At 34.5% G+C, this 12,331-nt stretch overlaps 1 protein-coding gene across 1 annotated transcript in view; it reads right to left on the reverse strand.

Moving 5' to 3' along the window:
* Positions 1-206: 206 nt before the first annotated feature.
* Positions 207-12,331, reverse strand: part of CDH9 (cadherin 9) — a 141,401-nt gene continuing 129,276 nt past the window's right edge. Inside the window, exons 8-12 of the mRNA XM_059173704.1 lie at positions 10,813-10,949; positions 10,249-10,370; positions 6,348-6,465; positions 5,979-6,230; positions 207-1,094 (exon numbers count right to left, since the gene is read on the reverse strand). Of these exons, the coding sequence (XP_059029687.1) occupies positions 607-1,094; positions 5,979-6,230; positions 6,348-6,465; positions 10,249-10,370; positions 10,813-10,949 (1,117 nt within the window). The 3' untranslated portion in view covers positions 207-606. The remainder of the gene's footprint in view (positions 1,095-5,978; positions 6,231-6,347; positions 6,466-10,248; positions 10,371-10,812; positions 10,950-12,331) is intronic.

Consider the following 12,331-nt stretch of genomic DNA (forward strand, 5'->3'; position numbering starts at 1 on the left):
AAGATGTAAAAAATTTCTGATATAAGTGAGAGCAGAACTGCTTCTAGAAATTAAATAAAATGATATTTATTTTTATAAATACTAGTTTATTTCATAAAAATACAAAAATATAAATATACATTTATAAAAATATGAATGAATTAACACAAAGACATTCTTCAACTAAATAAATATGGCAGTAATAGTCATTCCTATTTCTTTAGGGATATACTTTTTCATATTAATTTACAAAGCAGTTGCACAATGTTTAATAGTAAAGGTGACTGTAAGTCAGTTAAGAAAACATTTATAAAGTCTTTATAGTTAAGGAAAGGCACAAAAAGCCTTTTATGTAATTTTTATTGATTATTGATGTGATATACTTTCCTTCAGAGATTGTTAGGCAAAGAGAGTGAACTGGTTATTATTACTTTTTTAAAAAATCTATATCATTCGTATTCATTCACAGAAACTTACTGATTAAGCAAACCCTTACTAAGACAACACCTACGTATTGTTTGTAATTTCAAATTTTTAAGAATTTCCTCCAAGGAAGAGAATGCGGGCCACTCAATCTAGTAACAAGGAGAGTACTTCCAAAAACATGGATCAAGTCCTACAATACTCTTAATCTCGGTCGCTGTCATCACCCCCATACATATCGGCAAGCTTTTTAAAACGAGGCCCCCAGTCGCTGAGGTAATCATAATCTTGGTTACAATCTGCCGTGAGAGACTCCAAAGAACTGAGTGAATCTGCAATGGAATCATTCCCTTCATAGGCATATGTTGCCAGTGAATCATACGGTGGTGCACTTGGGTCTGAGTCATTTTCTTTTAATCTTCGGTGGATAAAATCTTGTACATCAATATTTTCCCACAGAGGCACAGTCCTCCTTATCTGAAATATAGTTTCAGGCATTACATCCCTTCTAAGTTTACTGTCTTCTCTTGCTTCTGGATTCCTTAATGTGCCAATGTCAAAAGCTTGGGTATCTTCTTCCCCGCCCCCTTCATCGTTGTAGGTCACGATGTTGTCCCGGACATCGTCTTTTGAAATGATCAGAGGTTCCTTTTTCCTCTGCCTCTTCAGTGCAGCAAACAGTACAACTAAAACTATGAACAACAACAACAACAACAACAACAAAGAGAAAATAGTGAGATTCCATGATTCAGGTTTAAATTAAATATAGCACACTTTGCTGAAGGAGGTTTGTGTGGTATGAGAGATGCTGAGATTTATTAGGACAAAGAGTAACTACGCTACGCAGATACAGGGTGCCTTGGGCCAATGACTAAATGTCCTGCATTGGTAAAGCAATAGATACTACAATCCCTTTATTTACTTTCAAGACTCCTATCCTTAGATTTCTGACATTGCAAAGGCCTTTTTCAGTTATGGCTAATTCATTTAGCCAACTGTTAATTATGTGATTCCTCATTGCTCTCAACAGTAAGCTTGCTTAAACACAATAAAATTCTAAAGCTACAATCATTAGTATCCCAAGAGAAATTGAGCACCAATTTAATATTTTCTTAATGACTCAAGGGTATATATATAAAACGTTATTCACATATATGCATATGTATGCATTATGTATGTGCATATATTACACATATGCATATAGATATGTGTGTATAGATACACGTAAATATATACATGCTACTGATCTAATTCCTTCCAGTAGCTCATATCTGTTTATTTTTTACTTATTTTTATTATGTTATGCTAGTCACCATACAGGACATTATTAGTTTTCGATGTAGTGTTCCATATATTCTTTGTTTGCATATAACACCCCGTGCTCCGTGCAATACGTGCCCTCCTTCATACCCATCACTGGACTCACACATCCTCCCACCCCCTGCTCAAATCTGTTTAAATTCCTTTATTGACTTGGTGTTGAAAGCCTACTTAAAATCTCAACTATAACTCTATAAATGACAATATAAAATTCAGTCTAACTTATCTTTAACCTGTACTCGTCTTACAAGACAGCTCAGACGAATTATCTGGTTACTGAAGATTTCCTTGACATATACAGTTGCTTTGGAACTTTCTGGCTAAAATGTTAATTACAATCCCTCTATTCACTATTCAATGTATTGTTTTTATTATTTACATACCCATAGTATCAGGCTAACTGTGAACTTCCCTACAGAGAATATACTTTCTTGTTTTTTGCTATATTACTGAAATTTAACATATGTGTATATGTGACAGTGAATGTATGCAAAATAAATATGCTCTGCAATTTACACATGCACTTAAAAATATGAAAAAAAAACCCACATGATTTCCAGGATATAAGTTTCTCATTGGAAATGGACCAAGTCCCTAATTTTATATATAAGAAATGTTAAGAAATAAAGTTAATTCCGCTAAAGCACCCTTGCACATTGCATGGGGGAAATAAAAAACAGGTTCCCCTTACTTTGGGCAGCTAAATGTTTTGTCAATACTATTTCTGTTTTAATAAAAAAAGAAGAAAATGTTGGCTCAAAATCTGCCATTTCTTTTCTCAGGTATTATATTCAGAATCATCTTGGAGACAATTAAAAAAAGACCTGTACCCCTGGGGATAAAAATATATGTTTATAAAAAATAAAAAATTAATAAAATTTAAAAAAGAGACTTTTGCATTAAAAATGGAACATATTTGTACTCTTCCCTATTAAAGGATGAAAATAAGTTAATTAATTCCAAGATAGATCTGAAACCCATCAATCTAGTGAATCATGAAGTAAAAAAATGCCCCTTCTAAATTTAATATTAAATTAATTTATAAATTCTCTACTTTTCTCAAAATTTTTACAAATTCTCACTATAAAAGAACAACAATATAGTCAAATTGTTTTAAGGTTTTCTTAGCTAATATGATATTTATTAACTCCCACAAGTGGACCTTAGAATATTCTAAGTTTTTTTTCTCCTCTGTTGGGTCAAAATCACCTACTTTGTTTCCCCAGCCTGAGGTTATTTATTGAATGGAATTTAGAAAGGTTAAGATAAGGAATAGAAAAAGTGTATTATTATGTTCATTAATCTGTAACTGAAATTTATTTCTATTGTGAATATCAGAATATACAGTTACTATAGTGATAGTAAGAGTTATGTGTGACTATTAAATCACTAGAAAGCAGGGATATTTTATATTGCATTTTAGTTATGACATATCTCAAATGATCATTAGACTTGCACTAGAACAGGGTACATATGACAATAAGCACATTTTGCTTTTATTTCTTGTTTAATTGGATGCACACATTTCCTTTTGTCTGATACATCTGATACATTTTGTCTGATATATTAATTTAAATTATTATTCTAAATAGTTCCCATAAGCTTCCTCTGACTTCCAAGGTGTCTTAAGGAACCAAAAAAATTATAAAAGTCCTGCCTCAGGTTTTAGTCTTTGACTTTGCCTTGTAACATAGACAAACTCTAAGAACTACATTTCTTCAGACTATAATGGGTAGGTTTAAAGTATCATTGTCCATGCTATATCACTCTCCTGCTAAGAGTAGTCTCTCTTTACTATAGAAACTTAGAAATTTAGTAACTGTGTGCAAACAACAGTTGCTGGCGAGGATGTGGAGAAGGGGAACACTTGTGCAGTGTTGGTGGGAATACAGACTGGTGTAGCCACTCTGGAAAACAGTACAAGTTAAAAATAAAACTACCCTATGATCCAGCAATTACACTATTAGGTATTTACCAGAGGATATAAAAATACTAATTCGAGGGGATATATGCACCACAGTGTATAGCTGCATTATCCACAATAGCCAAATTATGCAAACAGTGCAAGTATCTATCAACAGACAAATGGCTAAAGAGGTGGTATATATCTATACCGTGGCTATTACTCGGACATAAAAAAGAATGAAATCCTGTCATTTGCAATGACATGGATGGAGCTAGAGAGTATTATGCTAAGTGAAATAAGTCAGAGAAAGACAAATACCATGTTCATATGTGGAATTTAGGAAACAAAACAGATGAACAAGAGGGAAGCAAACCTCTCAGTAGAGAACACACTGAAAGATGCTGGAAGACAGGCGGGGAAGGGGGAAAAGTTAAATGGGTGATGGGGATGAAGGCGGGCACTTGCTGTGATGAGCTCTGGGTGTTGTATGGAAGGTTGAATCACTATATTGTACACCTGAAACTAATATTACACTGTATGTTAACTGAGTTGAATTTGAATAAAAACTTAAAGAAAAGATGAAATCACAGCAAAAATGCTTTAGGAAGTTTGATAACAAAACCTGCATTAGAACCAATTTTAAACTAAAATAATAGAAAAATACTCCATATATAAGCAGCCAGTTGGGAAGGTAGAATGGAAGAAAGGGGGCAGACTTTTCAGAATAATGAAACAGCCTTCTAGGATTTCTGCATAATGCAATTTAGTTTCCTAATGTTATGGTATCTCAGCTTGTTTTGGGGGTGCTTTTGTTCTCCCAATTTGTGCATGCTCATCTTTATGTCTGTGTGTATTATCTTAATATAGAAATGTTAAAAATCAAATTTGTAATATAGGTATTTCCATGTTGTTAGAAATTAGGAAAGGAGAACTGTGTGAGCAAATAAAGTATAGTATCAGGAGCACTTAGCCGAAAGGGGAGCCAAAATTTATTTTCCGTGGGGAGACAAAAATATTTTACAGAAGAGCTGAACTTTCCAGCAGCAGCTCTGAGATGTGGATTGGTGGTATGAATATTCTAAAGCACCCTGAGAAAATGTTTTTCTAAATAGTTGGATCACTTTAGCTGAGACAAATGTTTTCCCCTCACTTTTCATCAATCCCCCACTGAAGTCCTGCAAGGGTATCTGGCCAAAGGGATTTCATCCAGATAGCTTGAAAGGATTTGCAGTGAAAAGGAGCCAGCACATATGAGCACTGGAACATAAATTTGGCTGCCTCTCATGCCCTAAGCATAAGCATTTTGGATGAATATTTGATGGAAACAATTTTGGGGGGAATGTTTTACAGTGGAACAACTGTTTAATTGAATTAAATTGTTTCCTGTGAGGGCATGCTCAAATAAAACATTTGCTATTGAAAGCATGACTTTAGAAAACATTGCGGGACTAGGTATGACCACAATGTCATAGTGATATTTTTAAAAAATGAACTTAAACTTTTATTTTACAACTATGTTTCACAAATTACATGAATAAAAAGTTTATCTTATCTTGAAAATTTAAATGCACTTGCCAATTAGGTGTTTAATATATATAATTTAATATTTTGTATATTAGTAATTTTGTTTACCAATTTTATTAGTAATTTTGTTTGTAATTTTATTAGTAAAGGTAGTCTTTGTTTTTGAGAATAATGGTTTAGAAGGAAAATTCTGAAATAGACTTATCTGAGTTTGAATGCTCGTTAAAACCTTTCTAAATGAGTGAATTATATGTTATTTAGTCTTTCTTGAGAAGAATAAAAATATTTATCTTACACAGTTGATATGAAAATTAAATCAGTTATAAAATTAAATATCTTAGAACAGTGGCCATGGTTCATTAGCATTAAGCAGTATTATATAAAATAGATTTAAAATATGTGTTTGTATATGTGTATATAGCACTAGCTATTATCTTTTTTTTTTAAGATTTTATTTATTTATTTGAGAGAGAGAGACAGAGTAAGAGAGCATGAGAGGGGAGGTCAGAGGGAGAAGCAGACTCCCCATGGAGCTGGGAGCCTGATGTGGGACTCGATCCCAGGACTCTGGGATCATGACCTGAGCCGAAGGCAGTCACTCAAGCAACTGAGCCACCCAGGTACCCTTACCGGTTTTTTAATCTCTGGAAAGCTAGACCTAGCTCAGAGAGAACTCATTTTTTTTTCCTAATAGAAAGAACCATTTTATAAAAAGTTAACTATTTCAACCGTTAGCCTTAAAGAAGTGTGCTATTTGGTTGCAGCATCCCTGAGCGAGAAGGGCGAGACGTATGAGAGTGAGTGAGCATTCAGAAGTGGGGCTTACCAAGTAGGATGACGACACAAAGAAGGATGGCAATGAGGGCCCCCGTGCTCAGGCCAGCTGCGAGGACCAAGGCCTCTGCATTGCAGGACTGCATGTTTCCTTGATGGTCGCAGGCGCACACGCGGATAGTGAGTGTGCCGGTGCTGCTCTGAATTGGATAATCATTGTCAAAGATTAAAATCGGCAGCAGATAGGTGCTCATTTTGTTGCGGCTGTAACCATCCTTTCGAGTCATGATTCCTGCTGTATTATCTAGGGGGCAAAAAAAAAAAAAAAAAAAAAAAAAAAAAAGTGAGGGGGAAAACACTCAGACCAGTTTTCAATTTTGCATCTGAAGGTCTCAGTTTTCGCTTAAAAAATGTTCTATACCTTTATTATCTACAATGGTGAAGTTCGGATTGAGAGGAAATTCTGGTACCGGTTCAAAGAAAAATTTGTGGCCTCGGGGAGGGTCGTCTTTGTCCATGACACTGACAGTCTGAATCAACTGAAACCAAATCAATAAATTAAATAAGGCACAAAGAAAAGCAACTCTTGTTGTTATAGGACATTTTAAGTCAGTGTTTGTGTTTTAAAGATATCATTGACATTAAAGAAAGAAAGAACAGGCCATTTTCAGAACTTATGCCAAAGCTTTTTATGGTTCAGTGTAGTGTAACAATTAGTTAAGGTTAAAATATGTTCATCAAGTATGACTGTGCGAGGTGTCTCTATGATCACTTTCTGATTCTTGGCCCCTGGAATATCCAACCTCAAAGAACAATTTAATCTGTCCAACATCTATCTTTTTTTAGCATTGTTAGAAAGCACCAGTCTATTTTATTAATAATTGGTTACTAATCTGTTGCCTCTACTAACAATTGTCTCAAAGGCAGAGAACATAACAGATGCATTTTTAAAAAAACAAAAGTGATTAGCACAGCTACTCCTACAGATCAAGAACACTATAAATATGGTTTTGGAAAAATAAGCAATATGGTACATAATACCAGAAAGCAAAAGATTCTAAAGCGATGGGACGATCTGACTACGATCATATTGCATATTTTATTCAAAGTTTTGGTTTTTCTTTTAATGGTATCTGTACAGTGTAGGAAGATATACAAATAATGCCTTTAATATTTCATAAAATTAGGTCAAAGTTGAGAAATTACAACACCTCTTAACTGTACTCACTGTGTGCCTGATTGTGAAGAGGGAGCAGCAAATAACAAGTGAGAGAATTCCCATTGAGCATTTTATAGGGAAAAAGCGCTAAGCTACACATCGGGGTGCCTGTTTTTCTAGTCATGGGTCTGCAATCTGGTGCGACTTGAAATCAACAGCCATTTAATTACTCTTACTTTCAGATTTCTTTTCCACAAAAAGAAAGAGTTGCACCACTTCTGGTGTAACAGTCCAACTTCTGTGATGAACAATTATTGGAATCTCACAGCAGTTTGACATACCTATTGTCTCGGTTATTGTGTACCCTCTACAGCCAAACTAACCTGAGTACTCACTAGTCAATACCGTTTCCCCTTTAATTTAATATTAACTAGGATTTCATTCATTTTATTGGCAGAGTGTCATGGAACCTTACTTTTGTTTATACAATGCTTCTGAAGGTGCACAATTATTAATACAAATGCAATGCACATTTTCTCTTTAGGAGATTGGGTCATGACCTAGAAAAAAATACTTTTAGTACTTAAATACTTTTGTTTAACCTCCTGTTCCAGATTGGCAATGATATGTCTAATTTTTAGGAATATTTTAGACATTCAACATCAGTCCTATGGTTATATGGCTGAGTTCTTAAAATGATTAGATGAGCCACTGTTTATGCATATTTTAACAGAGAATACATATCAGTAAGCTTAAACTATATTTTCAGCCTTGTTAATTTCAACAAGCAAATCGATTTCTGCCAAGTGTATGAGCAATGACAGAAATTTTAATAGTATATAATAAAATAATTATTAGTTAATATCAATATATTTTATCATTGTCAAATACTAATTTTAATGTGTATAAATTACTCACATGGGTCACCAGAAGAAAAGCATATTAATAGGCAAATAAGTCAAGACTATGTATATGCTATTGTCAATTGACTTGTCTCTCCAAAATATATGTTCAGATCCTCATTCCCAGTACCTGTGAATGTGATCTTATTTGGAAACAGGCTCTTTGTAGATGCCATCAAGTTAAGATGATGCCGTAGGATTAGTGTGGGCCCTAAACCAATGAATGGAGTCTCATAAGAAGAGGGAAATGTGGATACAGAGAAATAGAAAAAGAATGTCATGGGACAGTGTGCACAGAGATTTGGAGTAATTCTTAGAATCCAAGGAATGCCAGTGATTTCTGGCAATTCCAGAAGTTAGGAAACAGAGTCCTCTCCTAGAGTCTTTACAGAGAGGACAGACTGCTGACACCATTGATTTCAGACCTCTAGCCTCCAGAACTGTGGGAGACCACATCTCTGTTATTTTAAGCTCTCTAGTTTGTGGTAGTTTCTCATAGTAGCCTTAGGAAACTAATACATCTGTGAAGATTATTTTAAAATGGCCACACATTTTTGAAAAAATGTTCAACCTGAATAATTTGGGAAGAATCTATGTTAAAATTATTATGAGATATTACCATTGGGTGGACACTTAAAGTCTAGTGTTCCAATAAATAGGCAAAACGCTAGGTAAATGACCTATGTGGGAAGCTGTTCAGAGGCATTGGTGAGTATTTATATATACAGTTTAATTATTCTTGCTTCAAAGGTTGTATCAAAGGAAAAGAGTACCAGATAGTGTATAAATAGAAATGTATTATAATGCTCATTATAGTGCTATCTGCTAGAGTAACATTGTGTTTATAAACCAAATTTCTGTTAGTAAGTGGATAGTTGAATGACCTAATGTATAGCTGTACTGTAAAAATTCAGCATCAAATTAAAAAGAATCATGTACTAAATTGAGAGTATGTCCATTACATGTTGCAAAGTGAAAAAAAAGAAAAATAATTTTTAATCCAAATAACTGTGTAATGATTCTTTTTGGCAAATAATGACAATACCCCATCTTTATTCTTGTGTATGCAAGTGGAATCTCTGTCTTGGTCTGCTTGTTTGGGCTGCCATGAAAATCACTGCAGCCTGGATGGTTTCAATAACAGAAATTTATTTTCTCACAGTCCTGGAGACTGGAAGTCTGAGATCAAGGTGCCAGCTTAGCAGGTTTTTGATGAGAGCTCTCTTTCTGGCCTGCAGACATCTTTGCTACCTTCTCACATTGCCTTTCCTTTGAGTGTGTGCAAGGAGAGAGAGAGAGACCGTGATCTCTCTGGTGTCTCTCCTTTGAAGGACATTAATCCTCTCCAATCAAAGCCCCAACCTTAGGATCTCATTTAACATTCATTGCTTCCTTAGAAGCTCCATCGCTAAATATAGCCATATTGGGGGCTAGGGCTTCAGATGAACATTTGGTCCATTGCAATCCTCACTGGAAAAAAAGGAAGACAGTACTTCACTTTTATTTTCTATATTTAAATAGACACAATAAAATTATATATGATTCTTAACATCTATCTACTTTTTCTTTAAAGAAGTATCTAAATAACTTGTTAAAATTTCTTTCTGTGAAATTTGTGCAGTGGCTGTCATTTATAAAATACCATAGTAGTGCCAAAAATGAACATACTCTGCATTTGCTTAAAGTTACTTTAGAGGTCTCTTATATATTAGGGGGACTTTGTAAGAGGACTTTGTGACTCTTGTACAATCTCATTTTATCTCAATAATGTTAAAGTTGAAAAATCACAAAGTATAATTTATCCAACCAAAATATCATGCCTGAGATTAAAAGAGGAAAAATATAATCAATGAGACAATTATTGTGATTCCCTTTATGCTAACCCAGAACAATTTCATTTTCATTCTTCATGTTTTATTTAGTAATATATTTCCATTCTATTCTTGAATATAACTCAGTATCAGCATAATTATGAATCCAGGGAAGAACTTTCCATATATATATATTCATTATATATCCAGTATATAAATTAAAGCATATATTAAAACTTTTCCTATGACATATGACTTTCATAATAAGAACAACTTCAGAAGTCAACGATTAGATCACTGTGAGTGTTTTGGTAAGGGTAGATGAACATGTGACCAAGAGGATTTATGAGGGTTTGCATAAAAAAAAGTTGGTGCGAGTGAATTAATATAATGTTATCTGCCGTTTTGAAGAGGAGATACATTTTTAAAGTTTATAATAATTGTATTTACCTGCCCAGGTTTTGCATTTTCACAAACAAATGTTTCATAGTACATGGCAAATTCCGGAGCATGGTCATTTATATCTAGAATTCTGATGAAGACAGGGATGTGGCTACTTTGTTTTGAGTTATCTGCAACGAGAACACGAGTAAGACTTCAGGCTCATTTCCAGAGAAGCGGTGATACCACTCACCCCATTTGTAACTTAGCAACTGATCATTTCTGTGGTATTCACTTTCTCAATTGGATTGCTGATGAATAGTTGAGCTTTCTTACATGGTCCAGATGGAAAGCATGATTAAAAAGAGGAGAATATGACTGAGAATGAAGTGTTATTTGTCAGACATAATTTTCCTAGACTAATTATTTTTAGGAGGTTAGACTGTATTTCTATCCTAGAGTAAGGCGTAAAAGAATATCAAGTTTAAAAAGTAGATATTCGATAGTCATTAAAATAATACAAGTATCCAACACAGTCTGATGTTGCTAATGATAAAATCATTCAAGAAATAGAGTCTACTTAATGTTATTATTTTACCACTTTGATGTTCAGGTGGATTATTTCCCACTCACTTATTTCTGTGGCTGTAATGGTGATGTTGTGCCAAGGAGATGATTCCCGATCGAGGGGTTTCAAAGTGAAAATAGAGCCATTTTCGGAGTGAATGCTAAAAATCCGGTCCATATCAGTATGCCGATCAATAGAGTATCTGGCAGAAAAGAGATTCATGAATCTAGGCATTAAGATTCTTAATTCATCTGCTATTTCTTAATGTTATAGGCAATTTAAGCAATGTTCTCATAGAGTCATGACCAGTAAAATGCTGACAACTTTCAAGAATTTTTGTTTAATATAATTGTCATTTACACGGTTTGATATATTTGGCCTTTTCCATCATTACTCTTCTATGATTATATGTACTTTAGAGTTATTATTTATACTCCTGAGTCCTTGTGGCAACCTTTAAGTGAGTTTTTAATTGTCACTTGATTTGCTTAACCTATCTTAGACCTGTTGTAGTGCCTGAAACATAGTAATCAGTCATATTAAATTTGATAGAGTCAATTGCATTAGATAAATTAAAATTATGCTAAAAAACATAAGAACATGTGTCCACGGAGTCCTTATGACTGTAAGTGAATAGAGAGAAGCTGCTGTAAAGTACATTGCTCTTGAATGGCCCTCTATTCAAGGAACATCTCAGATGAATCAAAGGTTATCCTCCAATCTATTCCTCTGAGCTATTGCAGATAAAAATGAAATGACATATTACACAGAGTTTTATAACTCTTTTCTTCAAGGCTAGCTATGGACGATGTCATCATAAACTTTGTATCACTCCGTGGTTGGCAAAATAATGCCTCCCCACCTCCCCCAAAGGATGCCCACCTCCTAATCCCTGAAACCTGGGACTCTGTTACTTTGCCTGGTGAAAGTAACTTTGTAGATGTGATTAAGCTTAAAGTCACCGAGAAGGGAGATTATTCTGGATTATCTAGATAGGCCTAAACTAATCATATGAACCATTTAAAGTGCAAGAAAAAGGCAGAGATGGGGTCTCGAGAAATAAGACAGGAGGAAAAAAAGAGATTTAAAGTATGAAAAGGACTTAACCTCTCACTGCTGGTTTGAGGACAGCGGAAAGGGACCGCATGCCAAAGAATACAGGTGGCCTCTAGAAACTCAGAATGAACCTTGAGCTGATAGCAAGAAAATTAGAATTTCAGACCTACAGCTGCAAAGAACTGAAATCTGCTAATAACTTGAGTGAGCAAGGAAACGATTTATCTCCTACAGTTTCCAGACAGGAATGTGGCCCTGTCCACACAAACACCATGACTTCAGTCCGGTGAGACTCATCCCAGCTCTCTGACCTATAAAACGGTAAGACAATAAATTTGAGTTGCTTGAAACAGCAAGTTTATGGTAATTTTTAATGACAGCAATGGAAGGCTGCAGTATACTATAAGAAAGATCTTTTAAAAATCCAGCTTATAATAAAATCCTTTCATTATGTCAGGCCGGATTAGGCTATACTAACACTTTATGTCTGTTTGAGATTTCTGCTGAGTGTCTAATTAAGCCGTATAG

The sequence above is a fragment of the Mustela lutreola genome, chromosome 5 (genome assembly GCF_030435805.1).
Source record: "Mustela lutreola isolate mMusLut2 chromosome 5, mMusLut2.pri, whole genome shotgun sequence".
Classification (NCBI taxonomy): Eukaryota; Metazoa; Chordata; class Mammalia; order Carnivora; family Mustelidae; genus Mustela; species Mustela lutreola.